This window comes from Camelina sativa, chromosome 19, assembly GCF_000633955.1.
Source record: "Camelina sativa cultivar DH55 chromosome 19, Cs, whole genome shotgun sequence".
NCBI lineage: Eukaryota > Viridiplantae > Streptophyta > Magnoliopsida > Brassicales > Brassicaceae > Camelina > Camelina sativa.
In genome coordinates this window covers 4,333,284-4,351,109 of record NC_025703.1, presented here as the reverse complement: position 1 = coordinate 4,351,109, position 17,826 = coordinate 4,333,284, and the positions used below count along the sequence as shown (strand labels likewise).

The 17,826-nt window shown below is 35.8% G+C and overlaps 3 protein-coding genes across 3 annotated transcripts in view; all 3 read left to right on the top strand.

Annotated features, from left to right (window-relative positions):
- LOC104764734 (probable sugar phosphate/phosphate translocator At3g10290) lies at positions 6,393 to 8,422 on the top strand. The gene is made up of 4 exons (XM_010488327.2): positions 6,393 to 6,995; positions 7,506 to 7,609; positions 7,792 to 8,020; positions 8,103 to 8,422. The coding sequence occupies exons 1-4, from the start codon at positions 6,513 to 6,515 to the stop codon at positions 8,247 to 8,249; spliced, it is 963 nt and encodes a 320-aa protein (XP_010486629.1). The 5' UTR covers positions 6,393 to 6,512; the 3' UTR covers positions 8,250 to 8,422.
- Positions 8,676 to 15,935, top strand: LOC104764733 (DNA gyrase subunit B, chloroplastic). The gene is made up of 21 exons (XM_010488326.1): positions 8,676 to 8,856; positions 9,233 to 9,374; positions 9,489 to 9,569; positions 9,656 to 9,769; positions 9,987 to 10,043; positions 10,589 to 10,690; positions 11,028 to 11,178; positions 11,271 to 11,347; positions 11,465 to 11,575; positions 11,914 to 11,984; positions 12,253 to 12,394; positions 12,807 to 12,905; positions 13,019 to 13,147; positions 13,363 to 13,477; positions 13,728 to 13,795; positions 14,326 to 14,439; positions 14,513 to 14,629; positions 14,719 to 14,772; positions 14,866 to 14,971; positions 15,205 to 15,335; positions 15,430 to 15,935. The coding sequence occupies exons 1-21, from the start codon at positions 8,717 to 8,719 to the stop codon at positions 15,496 to 15,498; spliced, it is 2,190 nt and encodes a 729-aa protein (XP_010486628.1). The 5' UTR covers positions 8,676 to 8,716; the 3' UTR covers positions 15,499 to 15,935.
- Positions 16,390 to 17,826, top strand: part of LOC104764732 (reticulon-like protein B8) — a 2,259-nt gene continuing 822 nt past the window's right edge. The window contains exons 1-5 of the mRNA XM_010488325.2: positions 16,390 to 16,567; positions 16,831 to 17,012; positions 17,095 to 17,275; positions 17,378 to 17,519; positions 17,714 to 17,783. Of these exons, the coding sequence (XP_010486627.1) occupies positions 16,835 to 17,012; positions 17,095 to 17,275; positions 17,378 to 17,519; positions 17,714 to 17,783 (571 nt within the window). The 5' untranslated portion in view covers positions 16,390 to 16,567; positions 16,831 to 16,834. The remainder of the gene's footprint in view (positions 16,568 to 16,830; positions 17,013 to 17,094; positions 17,276 to 17,377; positions 17,520 to 17,713; positions 17,784 to 17,826) is intronic.

The following is a 17,826-nucleotide window of genomic DNA, read 5'->3' as shown; positions in this document are numbered from 1 at the left end:
AAATATAATAAAATAGTTATAGTTTTATACAAAAAAAAAAAAAAAAAGTTGAATTTGCGTATTTTCTACCATTCAAGATTTTTGTCATGTTTCCTATTCTATTCACAAATTCTATGATGGTTCATTCACAAATCACAAGTATTAGGAAAGGATATATTTTACCTGTTTTGCTTGTAGATCTAGCGCATCAGATACGCAGCAGTGAGAACACAACCAATTACTAAAGCCACAACGACAATCTCCATAAAAAGGAATCTCCTCAGCTCTACATCAAATTAGAAAACAAAAACATATCTCAGTTTCAGATTAGGTTTATATTTAAAACAACAATGATATAGTAAATTAGTAATCATAGTGAGAAAAGAAATGATGAATATTACCATTGATGTCAACGTCATCGATATCTCTCAAGAGCCATTTGATACGATCTAGCATTAAGAAAAGTCTTCTCCTTTGTCAGCCATGAAGGCGCGAATGGTACCCATCATAATTCTGCGGTCTTCTCTATAGCCCAAGGACCAGGACTACAGTTGATTAAAAGTATATGGTGTCAAACATATATAACTTAAGTAAAACAATATCTCAATTTGAAAGATTAAATGATTTTACAAACTTACAAAAGTATAATCCTCGAGTGTATGTAGCTTGCTAAATAGGTTGGTGAGCCTTGCAAGCATCTGACCTTCTTGGCCTTCTACCTCATTAGCTGCGTAGTCCATCTTGAAAACTTTGGCTTGGCAAATGGGACATGGGAAAGCGTCCAAGTGAACAAAATAGTTATGAACCATCCACCTCACTATGCATTTACCTGAAAGGCAAAATTACATAAATGTAAAAACTAAAATTATTATTGTCCAACAGAGTAGTCTTCAGTTTCCGGGGGAAACTATGGCTTTTGCATTGTGTATGTTATAGAGAGTGTGGAATCTGCAACGTCTCTGAGGACTAGCAGAACTGAAACAGTGCCAGTTCTCTCTCAGAGACTGGTTTGTGATGAGAAACAGAGACATGGCAAACAGGATCTTCATCACAAGGGGGAAACTATATCGTAGACACAGAGCATGGATTGAAGCTGTTGTGCATGCATTGAACAACAAGCTTTATAACGATCGTCGTATCAAACTAGTCTTTGCAGCCACTAAATTAAAGAACGTTTTCAGAAGAAAGATTCGGAATGCAGATAAAAGCAAAGATTCTTCAACCCTAATCGTGCTTTTAAAACAAGTTTCTGAAGAAACTTCAAAACCATGAAATCACGAACTACATATAACCCAGACATTAACCTTCTTGGTAAAAGTGAATCTATCGAGAATCGAGAAACTCTATCAACTAGATCCTGATCAGTGACCATTCATGAGAAACTTCAGACCCACGAAAGCAACTGCAAAGAAAGTATAATACATCTACAGAGAATCCCGAAACTTCCAAAAAAGAACGAACCCAAAGAGAAGACTCAAGATCAAGATCATATAGTAATTAACTAGTCCTTAGAACCCAGAAAGAGAAGACTATAATAAACTCCGATTAACCGGAGAAAGATGAGATACGACGGAGGAGAGACGAAGCTCGAAGAAGAAGAGAGAAACGTGATTCTTCTTATTAATCAAAAGATAAAAGTTTGTTACAAAAGCTTAACCTGAATTAACAAACTAATTAGTCTTTATAGTTACACTAATCAGCTCAGCTAGATAACCAAAGATAATCCAGTTAAACCAATGTTTAATAACCGGTCATACTCTAATAGACTAAAAACGCAGAACTCGTTAACGATACAACTTAATTACTTACCACAGAAACGGTGATGGCAATGCGTTGTCACCTCAAGAACAGTCTCCGCTTTACATAATCCGCACACATGTTCGTCAGCCATCTTCCTTCTCCTCAAAGCTCTCTCTCTCTGTTTTGGTGAAAACGAAAGGAAGCAACAAGAAATCTTTAGCCTTCCTAAGCTCCGTTTCCGTTCACTTTGACTTTGACACTTTTAGTTATCTTATGATTTAATTTTTTTTTTAATTCTTTTTATTTTAAAGACTCCCTTTTTTTTTTTTATGAAATCAATTTACAGACTCCCTCTTTTAAATGCGTTAAATTGTAAATTGTACTAAAGCTATTTGTGTTCGATCGGAATTTTTTTTATATGTATATATTTTTAATTCAAATATATGCATTATAATTTTGGTAGTATATAAGAAATAGAAGAATCGGTCAGTTGTATTAATTTGAGGAAAGCAATGTTAGGAAATATATCTACTATCTATTTATGATTTATCTATACAGTATTAGACGATGTATTTTTTTATCATGTAAACCAAATCAAAAGCCCAAAAAAAAAAAACTCGGGTTAACAAGATATATTTGGCAAGATAAATAATTCTAGTCTTCTTGATATATACGGCTCCATATACTGTTGACAGTATACACAAGGTACATATACATATACTGTATTAATTTTTTGATGAAATGATTGCAGCGGCTGACGACTGAGAAAGATACGGCTCCATCAGACTCAGCTACTTTCATTTACAAAACGTTCATGCTCACGCGTAATTTATCAAACTATCACACATTTTTTATGTATCATGTAAAGAAAGAGAACGTATGTATATTATTACTACGTACTAGTTAATAAAAAGAGTTATATCTTCTAAATTTGTGAAGATAGAACGCATACATAAACCAACAAAAAGAGTCTAAAATAGAGTGAGCTAGACATGGCTTGCTTATTCATAGAGCGAAAGAGAGGAAAGACTAGACTTTATCGTCCATCATCACAAGCCTAGAAACGTGACCAGCTATTCCAGCCATGAAAAGTCCCAAATTTATCGCGTACAATCGTCCGATAAATATCCCTACAAACATGTGATTGACGCTAGAGAGTTAGAATTCAACAACAAGAAAGACACACACACACACAATTCAAATATTAGTCTGAGAAAATTACCAAATCTTCTACGGGCCTTAGCCTACAATGCATAATGTTTTTTCCCCCGTTACAGAAGAAAAACACAATGTTAGTTGTAATCATCACATTTGTCCAAAAAAAAAAAAAAAGTTGTNTGCATAATGTTTTTTCCCCCGTTACAGAAGAAAAACACAATGTTAGTTGTAATCATCACATTTGTCCAAAAAAAAAAAAAAAAGTTGTAATCATCTCATTAGATGGAACTGAACCCGGAATCCAGGTTTGGCATGTAGTTGTAATTCATCTATATAGAGAGAAAAACTTTACCAGGGCAAGACTAGGATCGAATAAACGGTTATAAACTGTGATGATGGGACCAGTCTCTTCGGGACTGTGATGAATGGTATATGTACATAACCGAAGCATATCTAATCCATCAAGTGGACATACGCTGGGTTTTCCAACGTTCTGGCATGACCAAAGGTACAAGACACATTTCACTGCTTATCAAATCAATCAGAAAAGGAGAAATTACATTCCAACCCTGAGTATAGTTTTATTAAAACAACATAACATAGAGAAGAGCATAAGGCTAGTCCAGAATCATCACCAACCAGTATTTTTTTTTTTTTAAACTTTGAATTTCTATCTAAGTAGTAAGTACCGCAGAATTGGTGGCCGCAGGTGAGGGTATAAACTAGTGGAGAAGCGTCAGATAAGCATCTATCGCATTCAAAATTGTGCTCCATATATGCCTCATCACAATAATCAGAATAAACACGTTACTTTAATTACTAATCTGAGAAAACGAACAAATTATACAAAGGAGATTTGTTTTCTAATTTCATATCAGGAGTCCTGATTTGTTTTAAATTCTTAATTCATAAAAAAAAAAAAAGAAAAAAAAAATCCAGACACACGTTTTAGAGATTAAAGAGAAAAAAAAAACCTAATGATCTTCTTCCTCCTTCCTTCGATCTGATCGCCCTTGCATAACTAAATTATGTTGAAAGCCTGAAACTTAAACAAGTTTCATTTTTTTTTTTTTGTGAGTTTGGTTCTCTTTTATTGGGCTTATTGTTTACATTTTCATCTGCCCATTTAGAAATCGGGATTTTCTTATATTGTTTTTAGCTTTTGTATATTGATCATGCAATTAAATAGTTCAAGAGAGAGTGCAGTCACATATATAGGACGACGAATCATAAAGTGGACCTAAAAGTCTAAAACTAAAAGGACGACTAGCTCAGGTCAAATACTCAGCAGTAACTTACATAATCTTGTAACACAACACATTTTTATGTCTCTAGAGAAACTTCATTTTCATTTTCATTTTCATGTGTCTCTAGAGAAACCACATAACACATTGAAACGTAAAGTGATAAAGAAGAAGAAACATACAAACAGGAAGAAACAAATCAACAACAACAAAAACATACTATAGATCATGCACTTAACTAGAAGAAAGAAGAGGGATGAAATGCAAATGAAACACCAAATCTTTTGCTTCTTCTGTTGTAGAAGACGTCACTATAAATCCTAATAAGACACTGAGGCCTTGAAATTTGGTATTGGAGTGCAACAGTTGGAGGACGTAGCTGGGGGAACATCACTAGCAGAGTTGTTTTAGGGTGAAGCTCCCATTCGAATCCCAACGCCGCATACGCAGTGGACTTGTGTGACAGATCGAGCGGTATATTGGCCTCGGAGACCGTCACAACTCTAGGGTGAATCACATGGCGAGTTGAAATCACTAATTTATATGCGTCTCTACAAAAGAAATAAAACTACAATATATATACATCGTGATCGATCGTTATTATTCAACCTTAAACTAATTTAGATAGTAGTAGACTTACAGTTTTATATGAGCTGACATGTTACGTGCAATAACATTGACACCAATATCCCACTTATCAAGCTTGTGTCGGTTAATGTCAACAACACCTATGGAAGTGAAAATGAAACCATAGATGTCTCCTAGGAGTCTCAAAGTACCAGTGAACTGAGTTGTAGGGCTGGATTTGCACATAACCCTTGCACCTAATTCACCATACTTGAGCTTATACAAGATCCCAACCTGCACAATAAGCAAGCAAAAAAAAATCTTGATTTGTGTATATATAAACAAGAAGGAAAGTTAATTATGTATCCATTACACGAACCTTGTGATTGAAAGAAGTAGATTTGTTAGAGCAAGCTAAGAGTAGTTATATTGTTGAAAACACTCGGATGTCCATTGTAGTTCCAGGCCCGGAATGTATTTGGCATTATTAATGGCATTACTGATCTCATCCCTTTCAAAGTCGGCACCAATTTCTGCAAGACAAGTCGAATCACGGAGAGATATCACAAATTAAATGAGATATATATAACCATATTGGAAACTCTTAAGAACTCGCCTTGATACGTCTTTATATAAAATTTGCCGACAGATACAAGGAAGGAAAACATCACAAAGCCAATCGAGGGTGAGGAAATTGGGATCTAGGGTTTTCTTCTATTCTAGCAAATGAGGTTGGAAAAAGTGAACGACTCTATATAACATTGATGGGTCATAAATGATCTCATAAGTTATTTTGTAGTGTACATTTTTGCTACTTGATAAATCAAACATGTATCAACCAAATTTAAATTAGATTTACAATTTCATAAACAATTTTTAAGATATTTGCTCGCTGTTAATATTATAAATCAGTTACATTATGTGAGGCTCATTTGGTTCTCCGTATTCTCCACCGGAGAGATAGCAACCTCCTTCATAAATCAATGGCAATAAAGTAAAAAAAAATATATAAAAAGATGTAATTACACACATGTAAGTCTTGAAAAAGAATAATTATACATTTTGGACAAACTTTAATTTGGTAAAAAACCGAATTCTTTACCTAACCTTTTTTCTTTTCTTACCTAATCTGAAAATAGAATAAAAAGTACATTAGTTTCCAAATCCCACCTTACAAGGTCAGACTTTTTTCTTCACAATTTGCACTAACAATTCTTTAACATTCTAGTTAAATCAAGTTGCTATTAAAAAATACATAACATCCAATAACACCAGAATTTAATAACAATGAAAAGTTAACAATTTGAATAACATTGGAATTCAAATGAATTTAAAAGGCTACTTAAAAGTACTTAATCCAATAACATATGAATTTAAAAAACTTGATAAAATGTTTAATCCAATAACATTGGAATTCAAATGTTTAATCCAATAATACCCCCTCTAGGTTCTCGACCGTTAAATTTTGTTACAACAAAAAAATTAAACAATTTAGTACCAATAATTATACAAGAAATAATAATTTCAAAAGTCCAATAAATAAATTAGCCAATTCAAAGTTTATTTCCCAAATATAGTTTCCAATTTAATAACAATGCATTAAATCACTTCTTTTTTATTGGTCAATCGCATTAACTACGTTTACCAAACAAAGCAAACAACAATTACATACACTAATTTTTTTTCTTTCCATCTGAGCTTTTCTTCATTGTCGTCCCGTCGTATCCCATGCTCTCGAGCTAAAGGAGCTGATTTCTCTCTTTTTTTTTTTTTTTTCTTTCTTCTCCCACCAAAAGCTCTCTCGATCCCATCGACGACAAAAAGATGAACAAGAAGAACCCAGATCAGAAATCAGATTCTTCATCTTCTCAGAAGAAACAAACCCTCTTCATATCATCATTAATCATCCTATGGTACACATCCAACATCGGTGTTCTTCTCCTCAACAAGTTCCTCCTCTCCAATTACGGTTTCAAATTCCCTATTTTTCTCACAATGTGTCACATGTCCGCTTGCGCTATCCTCAGCTACGTCTCCATCGTTTTCCTCAAGCTCGTCCCTCTTCAATACCTCAAATCTCGTTCTCAGTTTCTCAAGGTCGCGACTCTCAGCATTGTCTTCTGTGCCTCCGTCGTCGGTGGTAATATCTCCCTTCGTTACCTCCCTGTCTCGTTTAATCAAGCCGTTGGTGCTACGACGCCGTTTTTTACTGCGCTCTTTGCTTATATTATGACCTTTAAGAGAGAAGCTTGGGTCACCTATGGTGCTCTCGTCCCCGTTGTTACCGGTGTCGTTATCGCTAGTGGGGTACGTTTAATTCTATAATTCTCGTAATGAAAACGTTTTTGGAATGTTGATTTTGGTTATGTTGTCATTGATTCTACAGATTTTGAGAAAAATGTGTTCTTTATCTAGCGATTGTGATTTCTGATTTGTTTCTTAGCTTAGAGCATTGTAGATAGATGATTGTTTGTGTTCCACGTATGTGTCTGGAAACCCAAATTAGAATTGCTTTGTTTCATGATTGTTTACAAGAATGTGATTACATTGAGTTATACAATTCAATTGTCACGTGCAAGCACAATGTTGAGTCCTGTGTTATATAAAGCTTCATCCTTTAATGGTTTGGAGTCCTGTGTTTATCTAAAGCTTTAGACTTTCTTCTTGTAACTATTGCCAATTTTACAATTGACATTGTTCTGTGAATTATTTGATATCTTGCAATGCCTTTGTTATCGAATGTTTGGTTCATTGATTCTGAGATTTTTGTGCAATGTGCTGAATGATCTTGATCTGAGTCTGCCTTTCTGGTCACAGGGTGAACCGGGTTTTCACTGGTTTGGATTCATTATGTGTATTAGTGCTACTGCTGCAAGAGCTTTTAAATCTGTTCTTCAAGGCATCTTACTTTCTTCAGAGGGGTAAGTCTGTTAATAAGATCATTGCTCTGCTTTTACAATGTATTTACTCAATGAATCAGAAAAGCTTTATACATATGTTAGATTCTGCAATCAGTTGAAATAAGCAAAGTAGGAAGCTTTATAGCCTACTTAATGAGTAATGATCGTCGTAGAGTTTAACATATCTTTAAGTTTTCTTGCAGAGAAAAGTTGAATTCGATGAATTTGATGCTTTACATGTCCCCAATAGCTGTCATCGCTCTTCTGCCCGTCACAATTGTTATGGAACCGGATGTGATGAGTGTGACACTATCGCTCGGAAAACAACATAAGTACATGTGGTTACTTCTCCTTGTTAACTCTGTAATGGCTTATTCCGCCAACTTGTTAAACTTTCTGGTAACCAAGCACACAAGCGCGCTTACCCTCCAGGTAAAAAACTGAATAGATTTGAACATTTATAAAATTAGAGGCGTCTCTAATTGGATATATCATGTGTATGTTAATGTTTCAGGTCCTTGGAAATGCTAAAGGAGCGGTTGCAGTTGTGATATCGATCCTGCTTTTCCGAAACCCGGTCACAGTGATGGGAATTGGCGGGTACAGTATAACCGTTCTCGGTGTTGTTGCTTATGGAGAGACTAAACGCAGGTTTAGATGAAGCTGAGAGACTGAGATGTTCTCTTACTCATTTTTGTATCTAACCTATAGACATATATATTATATACATAGGTAACTGTATCACACTTTGTTAGATTACTTATGTTTTTTTGGTCTGGTTATGATGATATGCCATTGTTGTTGCGTTGCAAGTTGCAACAACACTCTTTCTCACTCACTTGAAAAGTACCCAAAAGGATCAAAGTCTCAGTATGATTTCGATCTTTACCAAAATATCAAAATACATACAAAATTCATATAAATATATTTTTCTGCAAATCATAACCAAAACCAAAAGTACATTTAATTTGACTCTTTGACTCAACCACAAAAAACAAAACAAAAAAGAAAAAAATTCAAGCTTTGGGCCGGGTCCGGGTCGAGTGTAACCCGGACCGAGATGAAGACCCGTAAAACTGGTTTGAAGCAGAAGAAAACATCTCTCTGTCTGTCACCATCAACTCTTCCATGGCTCTTGTTCAGAGACCACACTCTTATCTTCACCGTTATTTTCGTCTCATGGCTTCTCGTCCCCGTCTCTTCTCTTACTCTCTATATCCTTCACTTCACCGTCACTCCTCATCTCTCACTTCTTCTTCAACACCCAGGTTTAAGCTCCCTGTCCTCTTTTTCACCTTTTCCGTTTTTGATTTCCGGGTAAAATTGGCGGTTTAATGAAGATAAGTACCACCGCAAAACTTGCTTCAGATGCTAAAAATCACGCCTTTACGCGATTCCTGAAACTGGGAATTTATGTTATACTCTTAAAAAGTGAAAGTCAATTGCTTTCTTTAGCTCCTTCCAAAAAGTTTTGCGTATTTGGTCACTTTCAGGACTTTAGTTCACTGAGTGTTACATTTAGCTATGGTTTCTCAGAAAGTCGTATTCTTGTGTATGTAGACTTTCTCGATTCTAGTTGATTAGGTGAAGATTGTATAACTACTATTTTACTCGGTATTTATATAAATCCTCATTTGGTTTCAGGATAAAGTTTCAGTTAGTCAATGTTTTTAGTCAAAGACTTGTACAAAGAAATGCAGTCTCACCTAAGAGTTTTATGTCATCGACCATGGAGTCTCCCCAAGAGAGCTCTACCTCTAAGGATTATAGTTCCGAGCACATCCAAGTAATTCCTCTAAAGATTGTTTTCATTTTCAGATGAACTGCTGTGTTTATTCGTACTATGAATCTTTTAGTTTCACTTTTTTTATTGTATCTCAAACTCTCTATGGTACGTTAGGTGTTGGAAGGCTTAGACCCTGTCAGAAAAAGACCTGGAATGTATATTGGTAGCACCGGATCTCGTGGTTTGCACCATCTGGTATATGCTTTTTTCTTTGAACTTTCTTGGTCTTGACAGGCTCATATCAACTGGTTATATCCTTCTCCATACATGTTGTTTCTTAGGTTTATGAGATCCTTGACAACGCAATTGACGAGGCCCAAGCTGGTTTTGCTTCAAAGATCGATGTCGTTTTACATTCAGATGATTCAGTTAGCATTTCAGACAATGGACGTGGGGTATGTAATTTGTTCCACTTACTCATCCTCGCATATATTTGTAACTGGAAACATGGATATAGTTTTTTTTTATGCTGGGATGCCAGAGAAAGGTTAAGTGGCACCCAATAAACAGTATACGTTCATGCCCTATTTTATTCATTTACGGTTGTTTATTTCTCATATAGTTTTCTTTCATCCCTGAAGTCAAATCTGTTTTATAAACGCTTTTTTGCAGATACCTACAGATTTGCATCCTGCAACGAGAAAATCTGCTTTGGAGACTGTCCTTACGGTACTGCTGCTTTGCAGAAATTTTTTTTCTCTCTCGCTCATACTTATAAATGAATTTAGATCACTCTGAGATTTAACGGTTAACTGGGAACAGCATAAACATATACTCTTTGGTAATTTATACTTCGTGCTAACTTATTTTCCAATCTAGTATAATAAAGACCTGGTAAATGATAAATATGTTTAACCCTACCAAGAAGGCCTCGTATTTTAATGACCATATATCAATGCTTTGAAGTTTATTCTATGGTTGTTAGTTTAAGTACATAACAAAGATATTCACAAGAGATGGAAATTTATCCTTTAACTTACCCATTCCTAAGCAATTTAGTCCATTTATTGTTATGTATGATCTGCTAGTTTTCTTTTAATGAATTATTAGCTCTTTACAGGCAGATGATTGTAGTTTTTAACTGTTGGAAACCCGGGTGTCTATAGTGTATGGAGCTGTCTATGTTTTTCTTAATGCAGAAGCACTCGTATTTTTGTTTTATTATCCTTATTTATGGTCAAGCAGTTAATCAGTAGTGCTTTTTATTTGTGCAGGTCTTACATGCAGGGGGTAAGTTTGGTGGCAAGAGCAGTGGGTACAGCGTGTCTGGTGGATTACATGGTGTAGGTTTATCGGTTGTGAATGCTTTGTCAGAGGTGAGTTCTAACCGTTAGTACATCGATTTGTTTTCCATTCTGCTAAATTGAAATTCCTCTCTGTCTCAGTGGCTCTGTGCCCTTTTTTTTACTGGTTTGTAAATAGTTGTATGATAATTGGATCCTGCGCGTTAGATCTTATTTGCTAGGTTATTGCAAATCCTTTATTGTGTGTGAAAGGTAATCTAATGTCCAAACCTAATATTATATGAGAAAGATCTTGGAATGGTTGCTTACTGAGTGTTGGGGCTATCAATTTCAGATACTTCCACCATAAGACACTTTTATATTTGGATAATATGCATACCACTAATTAAGGAGCTCCCACTATTCACAGGCATTGGAGGTTATTGTTCGCAGAGATGGGATGGAGTTTCAGCAGAAGTATTCTCGTGGGAAGCCCATAACAACACTTACATGTCATGTCCTCCCACCAGAGTCAAGGGAGACTCAAGGGACATGCATCCGGTTTTGGCCTGACAAAGAAGGTTTTGCCTGTATTCCGTACTTATCTATTGTACCCTCCCAAAGATAGGATTTGATGACTAACTTTTCTTTTCTGCAACAAACTGATTTTCAGTATTCACAACTGCAATCCAATTCGACCATAACACTATTGCTGGTCGAATTAGGGAGCTTGCGTTTCTAAATCCAAAGGTATAGGCAGCCATGTTCGTGAAGCATCTTAACCTGCTCGTTTATCAGTTCTTATTTAGCAGAAGCTAATGTTGTACTGTTCCTTTGTCACAATCTAAAAGTCCATATTGAATGCAGGTTACAATTTCTCTAAAAAAAGAGGATGATGATCCAGAAAGGGACTTGTATAGTGAATACTTCTATGCTGGAGGGTTAACTGAATATGTTAGCTGGTTAAATACTGATAAGGTGAGACGTGTACTGTGGATCCCTTGTTATAGTTGTATAAAGTCTCAAATATTTGCCAATTGGTGAAGCTAGACTTAAAATGTGGCAATTTAAATTGAAATGGGCTTTGTGAAACAAAATGCAATGAGGATGGTACCAATACTTTTCTCTCTCAACTTACTTGGTGGTAAGATATGGTGCCCTGTTCTTTATTCTTTAGGGCTCAATTTAGCATCAGTATGAGACCTGTGTCGACTTAGTCCCTATTAAGTTAGCTCTTATGCATTTAGATCTCTGGTATTAGGTCATCCTTGTTACTTGTCCTCCTAAACATATTAATTTACAGCTCTTTTGTTCAGAAACCGCTTCATGATGTGCTGGGTTTCCGGAAAGAGATAAATGGCGCCATCGTTGACGTTGCACTTCAGTGGTAATTTACTTTTCCTTCTAGATACGTCTTCTAATATCTGCTTATATGATGAACAGATTATTAATTGGTTGCATTTACGGTAAAATCACAAAATTGAACATTTAGGCTGAATGGTTTACTCTATCTAAATTGGATGGAAAAATGTTGTTGTACTGTATGCAGAGTTGATGATTGTATATACTGCCGTTCTTCTGGACGAGAATGCCTTTATCATGGTAGCTATCCAGAATTTAGATGATCTAAATATATAATCTCGTTATTGTACCAGGTGCTCAGATGCCTATTCCGATACGATGCTGGGATACGCGAATAGTATTCGGACCGTTGATGGTGGGACACATATAGAAGGTGTGAAGGCTTCATTAACAAGAACTCTAAATTCCCTTGCAAAAAAGTTAAAGGTTATCAAGGTGTGATACCGTTTACCAATTGCGTTTTTCCAACTTTTTATATTTCCACTCTTAGAGGTTTAGAGCCTTTTTCTCCTTCACTTTCCCTCCTTTTTCATGAAAACTGCAAATGCTAATTGCTGTTAGTTGGTCATTATTATGGTTGAAAGAGTCTTCTGAGTGATGTAAGTCAATGATAAAATTATTTATTCTTCTCCATAGACTGAGACTAAATTTGAATACTTGTACATATGCACTTATTGGACATGCTTTAACGCTTCATGGTCCATGAAAAATGTACTTAACATGACTGAACTGTGATATATGCCAGTTATAGAGGTTGCTTTTGCTTACATTTAATCATTTATCTTGACCAGTTCTGACAAGGTTCCTAACTCATTATGTAAGTTATTGTTGTTGGTTGTGTATTCAGGAAAAGGATATTAGCTTAAGTGGGGAACATGTTAGGGAGGGATTGACCTGCATTGTCTCAGTCAAGGTTCCTAATCCTGAGTTTGAAGGTCAAACAAAGGTACTTAAGAGTATAACGATATGCTCACGCTCTTTTTTGGCAACAATCTCTGGTCAGCAGGCTCTAACTTTTCTTGGATTCTGTTGCTCATATTAAATTTTTGTGTCCCAAAGACAAGACTAGGAAATCCAGAGGTGAGAAAAATTGTTGACCAATCAGTCCAGGAGTACCTCACGGAGTACTTGGAATTGCATCCAGATGTACTTGAAAGCATTATTTCCAAATCCTTGAATGCTTACAAGGTGCGTCAATGATATACCGGCTCATACTTCCACACCTTCACGTACACACATGCTACTCAAACACTCAAATATGTGTTTTATCCTTTGAGGATCCTTTTTTTTTTGATATCTGTGATTATTGTATTCTCTGATTGAGAATGTGAATCCAGTGTGTCTAGTTACAAATTTCAACCAAATGACCATTAGTTTTCCTTGTTGACTCTTTTTCTTATTAGGCTGCTCTGGCTGCTAAGAGGGCTAGGGAATTGGTGAGATCAAAAAGCGTTCTGAAGTCATCTTCACTTCCTGGGAAACTTGCAGATTGCTCATCTACAGATCCTGCAGAATCTGGTATGCCTTAGTATGAAAGTACCTTTTCTTAGGAAATCAGAACATGAGTTCAGTCTGATGAATTTAAAGTATCAAGTATATGACAATACAGCGTATGAAGTGTGAAAAAATTGATCTTCTTAGACCCAAAGTGAAAAGATGGGAAAGGACACAAGAGGCTGTCGTTATATATATACTGTTTAATAGCTTTTAACACTTGTAAGCTTTGAAATTTAGTCAGTTTATTGACATTTATTTCCTATGCTACCAGAGATTTTCATTGTTGAAGGAGATTCTGCTGGTGGCAGCGCGAAACAGGGTCGTGACAGGCGTTTCCAGGTAAGATAAATCGTTCTACTTGAGTGTATCACTAAACAAGAATCGAGGATGGGTAGAAAGAAATCTTTTGTTCTGTAGCTATAGCTGATATCCAAGCAAATAATATTCATTCTGCCCTACTTGATGCTTGAGATAGTGAATATTCTCTCCATGTTTAAGTTGAGCCGGTGTAGCTTTGAGTGGTAAAAACATGAAAAGTTTATTGCTAATAAAATTCTGGTAGGCTTCTTTTTAGTGCGCAACAGTAAGAGTCTAAGAGTCTTCTTTTTACCATCAAAAAGAAATAATTGGGTCTCTGAGTAGTATCAACAGAATATGAAAGTAAGGATGCAATCCAAACTATAGATGAATAAGGCTGATTTGGGATAGTGTGTCGCTTGCAAATTTAGAGAATCACTCATAGGTCGACATAGCATCATATGAGTTGTGCCATTATATTTTTGATGAAAGCTAAAGTATATAGGAGTGTGGAAATAGTGGGTTCTGCTTCTATTTTGTTAGTATGTAACACTGTATTTCGATCTGTGCAGGCGATTCTTCCTTTGAGAGGTAAAATTTTGAATATTGAGAGAAAGGATGAAGCAGCCATGTATAAGAACGAAGAAATTCAAAATCTGATTCTTGGCCTTGGTCTTGGAGTCAAGGTAATATATCCTTTTTCATATCTTTTTTGTTGGAATGTTCGGAAAACTAAGTTTGACGTAAAACGTAATTCAGGGAGAAGATTTTAACAAGGAGAATCTACGTTACCATAAAATTATCATACTAACAGATGCAGATGTTGATGGTGCACATATCCGGACTCTTCTGTTGACCTTTTTCTTCAGATATCAGGTATTGATTTCATTGAATAAGACATTAGTTAAAGTAGCCTTAGATTGCTGATTGACTTATGTGAAATTAATGAAATGTAATTTCTACAGAGAGCCTTGTTTGACGCGGGTTGCATATATGTTGGTGTTCCACCTCTTTTCAAGGTAAGCTCTTATCATTTATTATCTTTTGCAGTTTTGTGCTTCAGATTTATGTAAAGTTTTGCTAAAAGCTAGTCTCTCTTTGAAAACGATCAGGTTGAGAGGGGGAAACAGGCGCACTATTGCTACGATGATGCAGCTCTTAAAAAAATCACCGCATCGTTCCCTGGAAACGCATCCTACAACATTCAGAGGTTCAAAGGTAATGACAGAGAGAAACCTAGTTTTGTGGTCTTATGAGTTCTCACATCATGAATGTGTTATTTGGAAAGGATAAATAACTGTGAGAAGTTGAATTTATAGTAATTGTTATGGGTTAGCTATTATGATACTCTTGAGTGTGTGCATAATGAAATCTAGGTTAGTCACATTAATTGGATTCTAGTAGACGCAACAGTATTGTTCTGTAATGGTCCTTTCTTTCTGCATCTGCAGGTTTGGGTGAGATGATGCCTGCGCAGTTATGGGAAACAACAATGAATCCAGATACAAGGATATTGAAGCAACTAGTTATTGAGGACGCAGCAGAAACGAATATGGTCTTCTCATCACTTATGGGTGCTCGGGTAAGCCAATGAATTACTAGTCTCAGACTCGTACTAAAAGACAATGAAAATGGCAAAACTCGTGCTGCAATGTTGTGTTCTGTGCCTGTTTTAGGTCGACGTCCGGAAGGAACTCATCAAAAGCGCTGCGACAAGGATGAATCTGGAGAATCTGGACATATAACACAGCTTATTTGCTTCAGCTAGATACAAACAACAACAAAGAGAAAAGTCTGGTAAAGTGCAAAAGTGCAAAGGGAGCTTTAAGAGTCATTATATTAAAGATTAAAATCATATGCAGGCTGGCAAATAGGAATTTGTTCAGCCTCTGGCCTATAATAGGATGAAGACAAAAACAATTGTTAGGATTTGCATTCAATAGTCAAAATTTAGCACTTCACGAAGCACTTGGTGAACCGTTTCTTTCTCTTGGAATTATATGTTTCTAGAGACTAGAGAAAGTTGCATCCAATAGGTACTTTGCCAACTTCGAATTCGCATTGCTGAAAATCATGCATGGCATTGGCCGCCATCAATAAAATTACAGCTCCAAAAGTAAAAATCTAGTACTCGTTTTTGTAAAATCTTTGAGATGTATTGGTTTTTGCATTGCATTTTATCTTTTGACGTGTAGTAGTATTAATTTCTTGTAAATTTTCCTTAAAAAAACATCTCATACCATTTATGCTGCATTAAAAACTTTGACTTTACAGTGGTTTATACATCTCGTAAAACACTGAATCCCTTGAGTAAACTCGGCCATCAACAAAAGGCTCATACTGTATGTATACACAAAAACCATAAGCTCGAGAAATCCCTTAAAACTTATTCAAAATCAAATTATCCCAATGGATGGGAAGAAGTTAAAACTAAGGATTACAAGAAAGATAAGAAGGTAGTAATATTTTTGTCATCGTTGTTTCTTCTTATTTTCCCGGTGATAAAATTGAAAAAATGATTGCTTGTGTGTTGAGAGAGTCCCTAATTTTTGCCATGAGCTGCACGTGGGAAGACCACAAGTCCTATCTACTACACTAGACTCCAAACTTTGCCCACGACGTTACGAAACTATTCAATTTCTCAATAATAATTCCACACAACCAATCCCATCGCTTGCTTTTCACTTCCACCCTTTCATCTTTCTCTTTGTTATTCATCTTTGAGAATCTTAATAGAAAAAAAAGGCAACTTTTTTTTGTGTGAGATTCATATAGAACATCAAACAAGCTTTTCTTCTTCTCCAATTCCTCCAGGTTTACTCTTTTTACTCATCTTCATCTTTATACTTCAATTCTGGTTAAGATCTAAGTTTTTTTTATTTATATCATTGTAATTATCACCAACCAAATTTGATTACTTTGAAGGGGTTTTGGGTTTAGGGTGTGAAGAAATGATCAAAAGATTCGATTTTTTTTTTTAATTACTATTGTTATATGAAGTCAACTTTGGGTCTGCTTGAGTTTCGAACAAATTGAGAATTTTTTATAAGCTCAGACTTTTTCGATTTGTGTTTCAGAATCATGCCTGAGAAGAACATTGTAGAGGACGTTATTGACGATTTGGTTGATAACTTCACGGAGAGAGTTCAGAAGAACAAACATACTTCTTTCTTCGAACAAGAAGATTCCGTCAGTTCTCATTTCAACCGTTTGTTTGGGCGCCAGGAGCCAATCCATCGCGTCTTAGGCGGTGGCAAATGTAAGCATTCCATATTTACAAAATTGTGATATTTGTTTTTCTTTGTGTTTTGAGTCTTGAGAGAGAGAGATGATTTTTTCAGCTGCTGATGTGTTGTTATGGAGGAACAAGAAGATCTCTGCAAGTTTTCTGATGGGAGCTACTGCAATTTGGGTGCTTTTCGAATGGATCAATTTCCATTTTCTATCTCTCGTTTGCTATGCCCTCTTGCTTGGTATGATTGCTCAATTCGTTTGGTGTAATGCCTCAGGGTTCCTAAACCGGTAATTTTGGGTTCTTTCTTGAAGTCTTGTTGTCACTATATTCTTGGTTCCTTGGTGATTGCAATCTTACATAATAATGTCCTTTCATGGTCTCAAAAACAGCTCACAGTCTAGAGTGCCTCGCCTTGTTCTTCCAAAGGATTTCTTTGCTGAAGTTGGTGTGGCCATTGGAACAGAAGTGAACCGTGGTTTGTTGTTTCTTCAAGACTTGGCTTGTAAAGGGAATTTGAAACAGTTCCTCATGGTGCGTACTGTAGTTTTTGCTTCCACTTCATTTTCCGCGTTTTCTTGTTTTCATAACAAAAAAAAAGAGAATCATTCCATCTTACTTTATCTTCTTGGAGATGCATAATGTTAATCTGCATAATGTATTAGCACATTTGGCTAATCTGTTCTAAGATAATGGTCATACAACTTTAATCAATCTTTATTTTGCAGGCTGTAATCGGACTATGGGTAGCGGCAATGGTCGGGAGCTGCTGCAATTTCCTAACAGTTTTGTATATCGGTGAGTAGTTAGTTCTTCGTACTAGTGCCTCCTATTTCAAGAT

What these genes read in the sequence shown, in the direction of transcription:
- LOC104764734 (XM_010488327.2), top strand. Translation starts at nt 6,513, where the DNA reads ATGAACAAGAAGAACCCAGATCAGAAATCAGATTCTTCATCTTCTCAG. An exon ending in GTGTCGTTATCGCTAGTGGG is followed by an intron (nt 6,996 to 7,505) that starts GTACGTTTAATT and finishes TTCTGGTCACAG; the next exon opens with GGTGAACCGGGTTTTCACTG. An exon ending in CAAGCGCGCTTACCCTCCAG is followed by an intron (nt 8,021 to 8,102) that starts GTAAAAAACTGA and finishes TTAATGTTTCAG; the next exon opens with GTCCTTGGAAATGCTAAAGG.
- LOC104764733 (XM_010488326.1), top strand. Translation starts at nt 8,717, where the DNA reads ATGGCTCTTGTTCAGAGACCACACTCTTATCTTCACCGTTATTTTCGT. An exon ending in ACTTCTTCTTCAACACCCAG is followed by an intron (nt 8,857 to 9,232) that starts GTTTAAGCTCCC and finishes ATTTGGTTTCAG; the next exon opens with GATAAAGTTTCAGTTAGTCA. An exon ending in CTTTGGAGACTGTCCTTACG is followed by an intron (nt 10,044 to 10,588) that starts GTACTGCTGCTT and finishes TTATTTGTGCAG; the next exon opens with GTCTTACATGCAGGGGGTAA.